This window comes from Copadichromis virginalis, linkage group LG18 (genome assembly GCF_057382275.1).
Source record: "Copadichromis virginalis isolate Kocher_CV1m ecotype Utaka linkage group LG18, C_Virginalis_male_GT1.1, whole genome shotgun sequence".
NCBI classification, from domain to species: Eukaryota; Metazoa; Chordata; class Actinopteri; order Cichliformes; family Cichlidae; genus Copadichromis; species Copadichromis virginalis.
The window spans coordinates 10,449,447-10,465,413 of NC_140635.1; the positions used below are offsets into that span (position 1 = coordinate 10,449,447).

Genomic DNA, 15,967 nt, shown 5'->3' on the forward strand with positions numbered 1-15,967 from the left:
TCCTTCAAGAAGCCTGGAGGACTATTCATGATGACTACTTACAGAAATTAGAAGAGAGCTTACCTAAGAGACTTGTTTCTGCAAATCGCTGCACGTATTTTACATTTTCCCAGCAAAATATAAAGAAATTAAGGGTGACTCAAACATTTTTCACAGTACTGTAGCTCAAAATAATCTCACTGTAGATATGGCAGAGGATCCTTGGCAGAGGTTTTTCTGTACTGCGTCTTACTAAAAATATTACAATATTTGTTTTACAACTACCTTCCAACAAAATGCAGGCTAGGGTTTACCATTAACTACTTACAGTACTTAAGTCACACTGTGTTTCTTTTAAGGAGGATCTCTACTTTCTTGCTTTTTTTCCCAAGGACTCTTAAAAAATTATCAACTCAAAAACCGCCTTTTGAGTCTATCAAAACCTTCGTTTGCTGTCATTGTGAGCTGGCTTAAGAGGAAGATAATGGATGGATGATCATATTAAACATGACCAAAGTTTCAAACTATGTGTGCAGGTAGCCAAAGCTTCATACTGCTTTAAACACTCAGTTTAAGAGTTTTTTTCCACTCTTGGATCTGTGTGACATCATGACGAGGGGATATTCTTAGCAAGGTCATCTCAACCACAAAGGACTGACACGCACAAAAGTGCGAAAGTCCCTGAAGGTCAGAGAACTCGAGCCAGTAGAAGTGCCTTAAACATGCATTCCTTTAATGGCCAGCAGGGGGCGACTCCTCCAGTTGCAAATCCAGCTCTATGAAGGTCAAAAAACAACTATTGGCTCCCTCACTCTGTGACTTCAGTAAACACTTTTCTGCTGCGCACAATTAGTAGTTTAAGTTTATACGGAAAAGAACGTGAAGTCTGCTGGAGTCAGAAAAAAAAAAGGATTATCCAGGATAAATGTCAATCAATTCTGCTTCATAGTCAGATTCACTCCTTGCTCATCACATCCACTTCAAAACAGCCAGAGGCTTCACAGGCATCAATAGTGGCAGTGGGTAACATTGTGACACCTGTGTTGGGGGGGTACCAAACAGAATAAAAAGCGGTCTTAAAGAAAGGAGGGGCAGGGAGTTAAAACTGCTTGATGAACTGAGGAGCTGCACCGAGGCCTAATTTATGGATCCTGCATCTGATGAAGGCTTGAAGCTGTCAGCTGCACTTGCTCTAGTCTAGTGGGTCTTCCTCTCAGTGATTTAGATGCTTTGTTAATGTGGCAATTTAGAAGCCAGTGCCTTTCCATGTACTTTCTAAATGTACATTTGTCTTGCAGTAGTGGAAATTAGCATCTCCTGTGTGTGTTTAATAAAAAATAAATAAATAAATGAACAAAGTAATTTCCATCCTTGTGATCCCTTTTTCAACATTTTCCTGCTTTTCTGTGCCAAAGTCAAAGGACTGTGAAATACAAGTTTGGAAAAGAAGCAATGTTTATTTCTTCATCAAGGCATCACAATCGGTCTTTTAATTCCATCTATTAAAACAAACACCCATCACTAATCTCGTGTGTCATACAATTTTCAGAAAATAAACTTCATTGGGAAAAAAACCAAAAAACCAAAGAGTGCAAAGGCAGAGTACCAGCATGTTGTTTTTCACTGCTAAAACTGATCTTTCTGACTGCTTTTTTAATACATTATGGCCGCTGACTGATGAGAAATAAAGTGTTTTTTTCAGCCATGCCAGACTCTTGGAAAATTCCCATTCAAATATCACAATATGTGAAACTGCAGTGGGTCTACAAGTACAGTTTCATCATGTGTACTTGGACTGAATGATACTGATTTATTATCAAAATCTTTCACTGCACATTTCCAGATTTTGCAAAATGTTAAATTTGTAATATTACTACTTGCTCATTGACTCACAAAGTGGTTTCTTATCATTAAAACTGATTGATAAGTTAACTACACTGACAGAGAAGACAGCTACAGTATTGCACATACCATCGCAATCCTCATACAAAGTTCACACACACACACACACACAGACGTGCGCACACTTATAATTGTTCACACACACACGGCTGCATTCACATTTTCAAAATCATACACACAGCTCAAAGTAATGCTCAATGTTTAGTGCCTATCCCATGACACAGTAAACAAAACATTCTTTTAGGATAAAAGGGAAAAAAAACCAACAAAACAAAACAAAAAAAACCTAAAACAAAAAATATAAACATCGTTTCCACTGGCAGGGCCTGCTGGTGCCTGACCAGTGTGTTTTATGACCCTGATGAGTCCAGATCCATCCAGGCAAATCCAGTCCGGTCCAGTCCTCATGTCACGCCTCACATGAGTGAGTCCATAAACACGGAGTCGTCGTCTAAAAGGAACCCCTCACCCCCCGACCCCCCCCCCCCTCCCCCCACCTCGATGCAGCTGATACTAACCTGTCTGTGTACCTACTCGTGGTGTGTTTTAAAGAAAACTGTCCATGTCTGGTTGGGATAAAAGTAGTAGTAGTAGCAATAGTAGTAGAAGTAGTGGTCGTGGGTCTGAGACGCTTCTGAGTGAATCAGTAGGTGGCAGCGGTGGGCTCCCTCCCTGAGCTGAAGAGTATGTCGGCCTTTGAGCTGATGATGTACGTCAACATTAAGGATGCTATCAGCACGGCGACACCCACTCCGAGCGTCAACATCTGGAGGAGAAAGGGCAATCGTTACAGATACAACAAGAAGGTTTTCAAACGCAGTTTTAACTTCTAAACATACCACAAAGTTACTGTATCAACTTCTGTTACCCCCCAGGGTGTACACAGCAGCAAGATAACATCACCTTTATTTATAGTCACATTTAAACATCAAGTAGTTCCGATTGTAGCTCTCAACCAAAAAGCCTCTAAATGCTTTACTGTGGAAGCGATTATTCCAGCTATCACAGGGGTAAAACTGTAGAATGAGGGAAGTCGAGTTCCAGCTGCCTGTGGCTTTGCACTCATGTGATGAGCTGTTATATTAAAAATAACTCAGTCACATTATCATGTGACTTTAAAGCTGCAGTGATACAAACGGTGAACCCAAAGGCGCCAGTTTAAGCAGTGAGATGCAGTTACCACATTAACAAAATCGGATTGTATCAACACTGAAATAAAAGAGTTTCGATTTGTTTTAGCACAATGTGTTGATGAACATGCAGAGACCTGAAATTTGTTCAACGCACGCAATCAGTCACTGCCAGGATTTAACCAGTTTTGTTTTTGTTGTTAGGCTCTTTTGTTGCTGTAGTTCTGGAAACCGGAGTTGTTGGTTTAGGCCGGATCGGCCGCTAAAATCACAAACACTACTGTGAGAAAATCTAGATCAGAGAGAAAATAACAACCAATCATGGACACTGTTACAATTACCATGCAAATTTGGTCTCTTGTTGCTGTTTGGAAGCCATTTTTTCAACATGAGACTTTCCCACAAGCACTCGCGTGCCTTAAAACAATCCCTGCCCTCCACTAACAATGAGATCACTGCTTACAAAAAAGTACTGGATGCCAACAGTGCTACCCCTCAGCCTGCTAGTAGAAGCAACTATCAATGGTATCAACTTCAAAATCCTATGTTGCCTTGTCTCGAGTTATTGCATTCACATATCAAACTTTTTAGTTGTAGAACAACTTCTCTGCTGTGTGTGTGCATCAGTCACATCTGTGGTGTCTTTGAGGAAAAGTTTACCTCCAGTTCATGACTGGCCACCAGGAATATGCGCCCTTTAATGCTCTTCCACCTGGACTCCGTCCACGTTGAGTAATCTTTGGAGGTGTACTCCTCCAGGTCGAAGGCCGGGGACAGCGCTTTGGAGAGACGAACTGTGGAGCGAACGCAGAATGCCACTCGTTCCGTACTGTTGGGAGGTGCTGCACCTTGAACCCACATGTAGCTGTATATCTGAGGGACAGGTTGAGAACAATGTGTTAAAGGGAGGAATTAGATAAATGATGTTCCAAAGGTTTTAAAGTTCTTACTTAAATTACCAGAGGGCAACTTACACCCAAGTTGACTTTCAAGAAAATACACACTGTTGTAAATCTTACATGTTTGCTCTCTTTGTCATCCTCGCCCTCTCTCTGGTTCTGGCAGTTGTCCTGGGTGATGTTGACGGTGGTGCCGGTCAGGTTGGCCAGCAGGTATTGGACCAGAAGAGTCGGTTCACTGTGCTGTTGTGTCACCCCCACGTAGAAGTTTGTGGGTCTTTCACCTGAGAGAAAGAAAGTATTTTGTGAGGAAATAAAGTTTTGATAAAAAGATAAGCTTCATTTAAGGCTTCATACTTCAAAACAACAATAGGACAATATTGTAAACAGCATCTAAATAGGTGTTAAGAAGCAACATTTATCAACAAAACCCATAGAAATGGGTTTTAGAACACGGCTTAAAACCCATTTTTATTCTTTGGCTTTTGGCCTCAGAAGGACTTCGTTTTTCCTTTTAATTAAATTTGTTATTAACTAATTAATTCATTATTTAACTTTTTTCTTTTATTTGGATTTTATTTATATCTTATGTAATTTTATTTTTTAGTTCCAACATGCAGCACTTTGCTGTGGTTGTTTTAAAGTGCTTTATAAATAAAGATGAAACATATTGAAGACACATAACAAGACTTTTTACTCCTACAACATTTTTAACAGTCTAGTACAAAACAGGATCAACTTACGCAGATGAATCGCGAAGTCCGAAGGTACCATTTGCTGGAACCAGGAGTTATTTGACTTAACAAGGAAACCGTACAGCATTTGGGTCACCTGTGAGGGAAGTAGGACAGATTCACTTCTGTTCAGTCCCACAAGGTAACAGCAGCATCAAGGAGAAAATAAAAAGCACTTATAAAGAATCTACAATTGATTATTATTGAACTTTTGCTGAACAGTTTAAAAGAAATAAATTTCAAGTTCAAAATGAATGAATGAAGTGACTGAAGAAGCCACTAAAGTTTTTAAATTTCCTTATTTTTGAAGATTTCTTAGACGAGTTAAAGATAATTGGAATAAGAAAAATGAGCTTGTAAACAAAATAGCATTCATTAAAATAAATAAACTTACCATCTGACTATCCACGTTAATGTTTTGCAGCTGGATGGGGTCCGATCCTCCTGCCTGTGTGTACAGAGCTCGAGCCACAATGGTCGCCGCTTCAGTCAGAGCCTTGATGATGCAGGGAAACAAAGAATGTTTTTCAGAGCTCAAAAGACTTTGTATGAAGCTCTCCACAGTAAATCAACACAACAGAGCAACAATGTTTAGATGATAAACAAAGTTTAGACGATAACGTGACTTTCTGCAGCTTAAATAAAAATAGACTTGCTATATTTTGGAAAACTGTTAATGTGAAAAGATAATTCAAACAAGCTGATCTTAAAATTAAAAATATATATATTTAAACTCTTTCAAGCTAAAAATAAGAAGAAAAGATCAGTAACCAGGGCTCATGTTGCTCTTAATACTTTTAATGCATTTAAAAAATATAAATAAAAATCACTTTAAATGTAGGTTAACACACTTTTAAACGGTTTTAACAACAGCTATACCTTTGCAGCATCTGTTACGTATTCCAGCTGCTCCTCTGGCGTCAGGTTTGGTGGGTAAGACATGTTCAGGTACTCCGCATTATCATACATACTTTCATAGTACCTGTGCACAGAACAGGAAATGGATTTTTAAAAAAACAAAAAAACCCAAAAACAATCCCTAGCTCTGGATTGATTATTATTTATACTGAAGAAAATGCAAAGTACTTGTTGGTGAAAGCAGAGTTATGATTCTGGATGACAACACCAGGGATTGGCCGTGCTCGCAGGAAACGCTGCAAGGATGACGGAGGCAGCGGCTGAGAGAAACTGGGCTCTTGCAATGAGAAGTTGAGATTTAAGGCAGACGAGTTCAAGTTTCTGATGAGCTTTTCCACCTGAAACAGATCAGTGAAGGGAAGTAAGAACAAATGTTAGCCACACAGTAAAACACACACTGTGAGCTCTGGTTTCAGTTTTTTTCCGTTTATCTGAAAGTTATGATGTTTTCCCGCACAAGTTACATGGACACAGGAGCCCGTCCCAGCTGCCGTGGGGCGAGAATAACAAGTATATAAATACATAAAACTAAAGCATAGAGGAATGTAAGAAATGAAGGCTCAGAGACATGAGTGTTTAGGAGGTGAGAGGGATATAGGTACGGAGAGAGACCAACCTCTTCATTCACACTGCTGTTCCTCCGAGACACGGGATCAGTGTGAACCCAGAGCTTTGATTCTCCATGGAGTCCCACCTAGGACAGGAAAGTCCGACATAATCATATTGTACTTGCACATTTTCATTAAAATAACCCACAACTAATATTAAATAATTATTAATAAGTAACACAAAAGAAATCTGCACATGGTAAAAAAAACAAACATTATATATAATCAAAAGTTTTAATTTGAATTTTTTAAAGCCATTCAATTGTCAAGTAAAGAGGTATTCTAGTTGAATTATTCTTTAAGTCCAGCTCTGAGGTCTTTACACTGGCTGCCTGTCCATCAGAGGATAGACTTTAAAGTTCTGATGCTGGTCTATAAAGCTCTGAATGGTTTAGGACCAAAATACATCAGTGACCTCCTGACCCAGTATGAACCATCCAGATCCCTCAGGTCATCTGGATCCGGTCTTTTATCAGTTCCCAGAGTCAGAACCAGACACGGAGAAGCTGCATTCAGCTTTTATGCGCCATATATCTGGAACAAACTCCCAGAAACGCTCAGTTTATTTAAATCCAGGTTGAAGACTATCCTATTCTCAGCTGCATTTGAATAAAACACCAAATCCGCACTGTTAAGCTTAAATTTCAAAACTTACATTTTAACTACTGATTTTATCTACTGTTCTGATTTTATCCACTGTTTTTTTAATCGATTTTAAATCATGCTTTTTATTTGTTTTTGTTCTTTAATGTCTCTGTAAAGCACTTTGAATCACCGTGTTGTTAAATTGTGCTATATAAATAAACTTGCCTTTAATCTAAAAGTATTGAAAATATAAACAAATGCAGGTATGAAAAAAAATATACCCAAATTCAAACAAAATTTTCCTTAAACTTCAGGAGTTTGTGCCACATGACAGTTACGTGTAAAGCTATCAGTAATATAATACACACCTGTCCAATCTCCACCACCGAGTGAACATTGTCCAGGTCCAAAGGAAACTGTTTATTCTCCATGTCGTACACCAACCTCGAGCTGCCGATGTAGTCAAAGGTTTCCTGTGGTCAACAGACAAATGGATGAATGGCAGGACAGTCAAAACGAAAACAGTTCTCAAATGTTAGTTGAGCACTCCGCTGACTACAGAAAAAAAGAAAAAAAAACAAAGAACTGACCCCCTGGAAGAATGCGTAGAGGATGTTGCGGTTGGGTTGGGCCTCCTGGGTGGCGTTGCGCAGAGCGTGTGCTGCCGCCAGCAAGGTGACAAACCCCGAGGCTGCACTCTCGGCGCCTGGAGCAATGTCAAAGAAAAAAGACCGGCTGTCCAGCTGCAGACAGGACAGGAGCGAACAGGGATTAAGCAGAGAATTTATCTACACAAGTTGTTCAATTTAACTAGCTATGAACATTTTTATTAATCAAAATGTAAACAAAAGCTCTACCACTGTATACTGCAGATCAGCCACTTCTACCATCTATAGTACATCCTTTACTCAAAAGTGAGCAGTCACTTTGATATGTTGGCCACTATTCATCTTCATTTTATGTCATGGATACAAGAACTGCACTTAGAGGTCAGAACCACCACTCAGCCAAACAGGAAAATCCAGGTAGAGGGGGTTAGCAATGACCGACTTTCAAAATAAAAGCAAGATGAATAAAATTTTGACCTCAGCCGTCGACCCAAATAAAGTCTATTTGAGGGTAATACTGAATTCTCACATCATTCTCAGCATGTTAATATGTAACACGTGGTACTGTGGTTTTCTTTTGAAACCACTTTTGCTTGAACTCACCCTCGCTGCTGCGATGACCACGCTCTCCCCCATCTTGTGGCCCTTATCTGTGTAGTTCAGAGGCCTGGTCGAGGCCAAAACATTAAAGTCTCCAAGTGGGTCACATACGATTTCTTCAGGGTGAAAAGAACAAGGCCCAAACAAACAGTGATTAGCACTATAATAAAATAACAATGATAAAAACTCTCTTATTTAAATATTTTTGCAGCATGCTTCTGAAAATATTTCCCACATATTGTAAAAACGTTAAGTAATGTTTAGATAATTACACTTGAAAAATACCTGGGTTTAAGCTGAAGTTGATGCCATTTCTCCTCATGCAGGTGGCCGTGTCGGTGACGGCAGACATGTGTGAGTAGAGCTGCATCGCGCACAGTGGGTACTGCGGACTACTGCCATTCACAACATGGTTATGATTGTAGTAGCACTGTGAATGGAGAAAAGCACACAGATGAAAAACGCCTGTATACACAGATTTGAACTAAGAATGTTCCTGGGGACAAATTTCTTAGTCGACTGCATGAGGACAAAAAATTAGACTAACCGACTAGTCAATAATATTGACAATATCACGTTAAATTTGAGGAGTGTTTAATCAAGGATGTCAGAAACTCCCAAATCAAAAGGCATCTGAAACCGTTAATTAGTCTTCATTAATGAATGACTATGACAAATCAACATCTGAAAAACTACGAAATTGTAACTCAAAAGTGTGCTGCAAATTCAGACCAACCACTTCAATGAATGTAAAAATCTGAAATAATAAAACAATAAATCATCCAGCTATTTTCTTCCACTTATCTGAAGTCAGGTTCTGGGGAAGCCTAGACCTCGCTATCACATCGAGGCATTCCCAGGCCAGCTGAGAGACGCAATCTCTCCAGCGTGTCCTGGTTCTGCCCTGGGGCCTCCTCCTGGTAGGACACACACGGCTGGAACACCTTACCCAGGAGGCGACCACCTCAACTGGCTCCTTTCAATGTGGAGGAGCAGCGGCTCTGCTCTGAGCCCCTCACATATAACTGAACTCCTCACCCTATCACTAAGAGAGAGCCCGTCCAATCTTCCACTATTTGTATTCACAATCTCACTCTTTTGCCTTTAAAAGAACTAACTAGTTGTTAACAAAAATATCAGGCCTGATTAACAGATTTATGGCATTTCTCAACAACCATGCTCCATCTGGTGGCAGACAGCTGCATGATATTTGGGATACAACAGTGTGCCAGCATTCGGCATCAAATAAATGTAAAATAATTAGATTAAATGCCTAGTACATCTAGCACTAACTAGTGACAACAGTGTCGATGATTGGACTAGTGGCACACATCCCTAGTTTAAACCCATCAACATGAAAATGTCAAAAACTGCAAATCTTCTAATCTTCTAAGGCTGGCTTTAAAAGCAAAAAACCGATTCCCACGTTAAAATGTCCAACCTCAAAATATAACACAAAAGAAACACAAGCTTAATCTGTGCATTTGGATAGTTGTAAGGGTTAAAATCAGGAGCATGGCTGCTTTGAATAATGTATATATAAACACAGAAAGCTGTAGCTAAATGCTGCTAGCCTTCACATTTGCTAATTAAAGCAGACCGCTGTACTGTATGTTGTGCATCTACTGCCTTTTGTAATGGAAATACCTTACAAATAGTATGAATTTGTTTGGTACACAACATTCAGAATATTTTGGTAGGTGAAATTGCGGCATTTCGTTGGTCTTTTACTTAGCACTGTGGCTATTTACAGGCAACTTTAAATCCTTAAAGTTGCCTGTAAACTGAAATTATAACAAAAAGTTGTAGTTCAGGTCAAACCAAGCAGCTTAGACTCCATACTATGAATGTAATCTGAATTCGATACACGTCTATTTTATAAGGGAAGAAACATAACTTCTCTTTGAATAGTGTGCCATTCTGTTTTAAACTAATGCAATACTATGTGATCTACATGAAGATGACCTTGTTTGCTGCTGAAACAGCTTTAGAGCATTATTTCTAATCTAACCTCAACGACCGGTGAGGCAAGTTCAGATTTGGACTCGTAGTGTGTGAGTAGCTTATCATGTGACTGCACAATCTTGTACTCTCCAACATCAAGTGGAAAACAAATAACCTGTTTTATGGCCTGAGTGTCGTTGTCGTCTTTCAGGGAGAACATCGGGAAGTCATACTCCTCGTAGGACAAGCCATTTCCCAGAGGGTTCCACACGGTCACGTTACAGTGGGCTAAGGCTGGGTCATAGCTCTCTGAATACACGCCTATAGGGGACGCACAGAGAGGGGAAAAACAAAAATTACCATCAGTAACATTAAAGAGACCCCTGATCCAAAGATACAGTTGGATTGTTCCTCATCTACCAAGCATCCAACTTCCCTAAAATGACCCAGAGTATTTTGACTGTGTGCTACATGTTACCCCGACTAGACTTAAAGTTTGAATCCAGGACTATTTAATAGTATATGGCGTTAGCAAAGCATCTTCCAACTGTGAAATTACATGTTTTACTTCAGTAAAGGATGTGAATTCCCTTTTTTCTCCTGATATAATGCCGCAGAACTGTGGACTTCACCCCCCTTTCTTTTCCCACATGTCTGCACTGAGTAGGAGATGCTTTGTATCTTACTGTACATGTGTACAGTGACAATAAAAGCCATTCTAATTAAATCTCTGTTGAGTGTAAACAAGACATTTTGCAGACACTGCAATGTTTTAGAAGTCAAGCGCAGAACATGAAATATGACCCAGTTACAACTTGTGGTTTTATGAGCTATGCTCTCTGAGGATCATCAAACTATAATTTATTTCTGTAGCTTGTGTAAAACTGTGGAGCAAGCCTTAACATGTAACCCCCACCCACCTGAGTTCTCGTTGGGGCAGGTGGTGTGTGGAGAGAAACCCTCAGCTGGATTTGAGCTTGGCGCCACAACAACAACTCCAGCAACCCTACTGGAGCCAGTCTTAAGTTTCATCATGATAGATCTGATGAGCAGACAGCCGGCACACAGTACAGGAGATGATGCAGGTTAAAAAAAAACAAAACACAGAGATCATAGGTGCGTTAATTCTTTTGAAATATGGTTCAAGTTTCTTTCTTTAAGTTTAGCAGCTCCTATTAAACACACATCTATTTTATTATGCATGTAAGTAAATGACAACTTATAGCAGATTGGCCTCCATAACAGAGCCACAGTCCCATTACTTCACTGATTTATTTTTATTACCAAAGTTTTTGTTTTTTGTTAAGTATAAAAAAATATCTAAAATAGGTCTGAAAGAGAAAAATGTCTTACTTTAATTTCTTAAAGTCAACTCCAGTTTGATACTCAAAGTGCAATAATTTATAACATGACATGTAGCATTACCACATGGGCCGACATCAAAAGATAGAAATATGAGCTACTTCTAACCTATTAATTTAAAACTACTCCACATGCGTGTTATTGCTGGGTGTATATGTAGCTGTCTTGCATCACGTCTGATTGGCTAGCAGGATCATAGACAGTATACAAAGTGTGGACTAACTGCAGCTTTTACATTTGTTAATTGGATAGTTTCAAACTGCAATTCTGTTTTGATGTCGATTGATTGTTCAAAATAAAACCAAATATGGAGTAAATCAGTAACAGATTTAAAGTGTGAGTAAATGAGGTTTATGTTCACTAAAAACTACTGTGGGGGCTTCCACTACAGGGTGAGACATGTTGAGCGCACCTCGTAAAGAGCGTAGAATCCAGAATCACCATATAAGGAGGGTTGGGACCAGTTTTCAGGACCCAGTCCAGGTTTGCTTCTGATTCGAGCACATGGAGCACACCAACATCACCTGATAAAGACGCTGAAATCCGAAACAAGGAATATATCTGTGTTACAGCTGTCCAAGACATAAATATCCTTAAAAGCTTTTCAATCATTCTCCATTACTTTCATTAAACAGAAGCAAAACTGCAAAACTGGTGAGGCTTTTGTAGTGTGACACCAGCACACACTTCTATGGATATTCAGTTTTTTGATATTCAGGTAGTTATCACAGGAAATATTTGTTTTACTGTGGGCTTTCATCTGTGAGAACTCTTCTGTCACAGCTACACAGATGTGTGTTTGTGAATTTGAACAACTGAAGCAAAAACACAGGAAACACAGGAAGGTGTTTGCAGATTAATGCTCACTAAGCATTTTATTATTGCTCACTGTGTATCTAAGATACTCCAAACTACAACAAATACTTTTATGTAATAGGTTCAACTTGGATAATAATATCAAAATATAATATAATAGAAGCTGATGTACTCACACTGACAGCCTATTTGATGTGTTGCGTTTAGAAGTCGCACACACGGTATAGTGTAATTAAGATGCACATAAATCTTGTTTTCCACTGAATTACAGCTGACACCTGCAAGAAGAAAAAACAAATATTTGAACATACACACAAATTTCATCTTTACTATTCCACTTATACTATTGTCTCCTGATTTGTTTTCTTAGAAATAATTTAAATCAAACTTTCTAAACACTTTGAAACATGCTAGATCCTAATCTACTCCAAGCTTCATTCTGCATGAAGAAACCATGAACTCTGAGCTCCCAGTGCATTAAAAATATCCATACAGAGGTCTGCGCACAACAGGCCAATTTTCCATTTTCTCATTTCTTATAGTTTCCATCGCGAGCCTGGTCCCTGTGATAATGTTATAAGTAGGCAGGTTCCCCAAGCATGACAGCAACACTCATTCTCATTTTTATAACCTGCACTTACAACTAGCTGTGTTTTGACTATTAGACAACACAAAGAGGTCCTTTCCGAGGCCTAGTCAGCACGGCATAAATGTTGCACCAGTTTCCATAGTACACGTGAAGATGCTAACACCCACTGTAATGTTTAAAGGTTGTTCGGGAAACAAGTGAACTGGAGCACAATAACGGAGTTCATCTTTTGATGATAAAGTTTGTATATATATGTATATATATATATATATATATATATATATATATATATATATATATATATATATATATATATATATATATATATATAAATAAATGTGTTGTTAGTTCATTCTCTCTCTTTCTTTAAAAAAAAGAAAAAAGAAAAAAAAGAAAAATAGCAGAAGCAGAAGCATACACTGAAACATGAGCTCAAAAACAAGGTGTGAACTGAAAACCAAAGAAAGAACCAAGCCGCAGTTTTGGAAATACCCTTATTCACACGTTTTGACACCTCAGTATATATGAATAAAGATCTGGTTGCAGGTTTTTTACAAGTATAGGCCTACTGAGCTGTACAGACAGCGATCACTATTATTTTGCTTCTTTGCTCACCCCTCAGTTCACAAAAGAGAAACAAGGGTTACTCCTATTATACATCCAAAGATTCCTCCTTGAGAGTTAAGATGCCTGTTTACCCACATTGAAATTAGAGGAGCTTTTCCTTTAACATGCTTTGTAGAAATAATTTTCAAATAAATCCTGCGTCACAGGTCGCTTATTTAACGTCTTTTATTTGGATAATAATAGAACTAGGTTCTTTATGACATGTAAGCAATACAATGCTGCTTTTATTCCCCAGGTAATATATGGTACGAAACTGTGCTTAAGTATTGTGTACAATACAATACTTCGGGGTTTCAAACTGTCATCCTTCAAATGTTACACTATAACAGCATCTAATCGCTCATGAATTAATACTGCTGAAAGTCAACAACAGAAACATACAGCAACAGTCTAAAAACAGGCCAACGGATCCCATTCAGACAACGGGGAGGTTGTCGGCTTTAAAATTTGCAGTGAAGTTGTAAAATACTTAATGTGTTTCTAAATCTTGATATGCTTGAGTCATAAAGACATAAAATATTCTTGGTATCTGGGTTCAAAAACTTTACATGAGAAGGATCAGTGTCCTCGCTTTAACCTGACCTCATGGTTTCATCTTTTTAACATGGTCCAGGACAGCATTTTCAAATGTACGTTTTTGCACTTCAAGAAGCGGTATAATTCATAGCATTGTTATTATTAATTATTTTACATAAATAGGGTTCCTGCATACCAAAGAATTTGCTGCCTAACAAAAAATAGGAACACATCAACCAGATGATCTATAAAAGCGTGAGGACAAAGTTGTTATTGAGACTAAATCCAAAGACGTTTGCGAACACCAGCTAAGGTTTTAAAAAAGGGTAATGGGCACCACAGATATATATTCTGACTTCATCTTAACTACTCAACAAACTATTTCTGAAAGCATGCTCAAGTTTTTTCTTTTTACACAACACTTTTATCAAACTTAAACTATAGTAAGTTCAAGAGTTATTACAGTTCCTTATTTTCTAAATATTTCAATTCTGTTTCGTTTCCCACTTTCCATACTGGGTAGGCTCAGTTGTTTTTAAGCTTTTATTGTTTAAAAACATTTTTTTTAAGTAATTTAAATGTTAGTGTTAGTTGTCTTTATTATAATAATATGTCTGACATTTCTTTTTATCAAAATACTAAAAATCACTCAACACTAAAGTAAAGGTCACGTTTAGAATGAAAAGAAAGCACAATTGTTCGGGGGGTTTTTGTAACTAATCTCCCCACAGCAACAGAAAGGGGAAATGAGAAACAGATTTTTTTTCATCTCAAATGATGCTATGTTTGCTCACCTATGTGCCGATTTACCAGGATATTCTAAATGTTTGAAAGTGGCTTGTCTTCTGTTTAATTTCATTAGAGAGTCACGTAAACTACAAGAAATATGTATATAATGTATATAATCTGGTGTAGCGGTCCAGCCTTTAATCCCTCCGGGGGCGGCCGCAGCGGTGAAATCACGAGCGGTCACGCTGATGCTGAGTTAAGAAGAGGGCTGACCCAATCTGTCACTACAAAATCACCACAAAGGCTTAATTAACACAATAGATGCTGTGTTTCTTTTGCACATCCACTTGTTTAAAATGCGTAGAGAACAGTCGAAGCACCGAACTCAGTTGAAAAACCCATTTTAAAACCGGGACATAGATTTTAAAGGCAGACAGAAAACCTCCTGCTAACGCTAATTTAGCCTAGCATTCAGCTAGCACCGGACACAAAGAAGTCCTCGAAGCTAACCGCCCGAAAGCGAAACACATTTCGTTCTTCAGCAGTTAGACGAAGACACAAGTTTAGCAACAGGGGAATACAACTCACCTATGAAAAACAAACAAAATATCAAGTTAATGATCCATTTATTCGACAGCAAATCCATCTTCCTGGTTTGAAAAGCTGAAAACACAACAGGAAGTGTTGACATGGGGAAACATCCGGGTTTTGCTGTTTGGGTCCGGTTTACAGAAAAAGGGGCGGACTCAGATGGACTGAAGTTATGTATATATTCTTTAAATGGTAGATTTTGATTCAGCTATGTTTCAGTTAGTTTGTTTTTATTGTTTTGAAACTTTTTATAAAATTTGTGACGGGCAAAGTTTTAAAAGATCAGATATTAGATTAGATCACACATTTTTTTAATAGAAAGTGGAACGCTTCATGCTTGATTTGTTGACAAGTTTGAAATACTAGCATAGACTAAAAGCTATGAATTTCCATAATATTTTGATATTAATTTTAGTTATTTAAGTACAAAAAATTGTTTGTTAATTTTTGTATGTATGTATGTATGTATTTAGAGTATTATCTTTATTTGATATGACTTAACCAACATGTCATTGTTTAATTTTGTTAACTATATTGGTGTTTTGGACATGACAGAAGAGAGTAATTCAGTTTTCAGACACATTGGGAGTGATACAGTCCTGCAGAGCAGAAACTGACTTGACTTGTGATGCTAAATGTATATTTTATATATTTTATTATTATTATTATTATTATTATTATTTTATTTTATTTTTTTACTATTTAATTTGTAAAAATGTGTATACACACACACACACACACACACACACACACACACACACACGTAGGAAAATATTTAGTATACACATCCAGAAATGCATACACTATTATATATTGTACATATATTTATT

General features: G+C 38.0%; 1 protein-coding gene across 1 annotated transcript; it reads right to left on the reverse strand.

Annotated features, from left to right (window-relative positions):
• Nucleotides 1–2,367: 2,367 nt before the first annotated feature.
• On the reverse strand, nt 2,368–15,220 carry ncstn (nicastrin). Its single transcript, XM_085439209.1, has 17 exons — nt 15,135–15,220; nt 12,262–12,363; nt 11,682–11,805; nt 10,828–10,949; nt 10,083–10,228; nt 8,249–8,393; nt 7,967–8,079; nt 7,346–7,498; nt 7,124–7,228; nt 6,179–6,256; nt 5,731–5,900; nt 5,524–5,626; nt 5,039–5,140; nt 4,654–4,741; nt 4,031–4,194; nt 3,672–3,884; nt 2,368–2,647 (listed from the first exon to the last, which is right to left on the reverse strand). The coding sequence occupies exons 1-17, from the start codon at nt 15,190–15,192 to the stop codon at nt 2,525–2,527; spliced, it is 2,109 nt and encodes a 702-aa protein (XP_085295335.1). The 5' UTR covers nt 15,193–15,220; the 3' UTR covers nt 2,368–2,524.
• Nucleotides 15,221–15,967: the final 747 nt, after the last annotated feature.

Bases quoted from the DNA above. Each gene is read 5' to 3' on its own strand.
- ncstn (XM_085439209.1), bottom strand. From the start codon at position 15,192: ATGGATTTGCTGTCGAATAAATGGATCATTAACTTGATATTTTGTTTG. The intron at 8,394-10,082 runs GTTATTTGTTTT...CTCCATTCACAG, and splicing joins ACACTCAGGCCATAAAACAG to TGCTACTACAATCATAACCA. The intron at 5,627-5,730 runs GTACTTTGCATT...TTCTGTGCACAG, and splicing joins AACTCTGCTTTCACCAACAA to GTACTATGAAAGTATGTATG.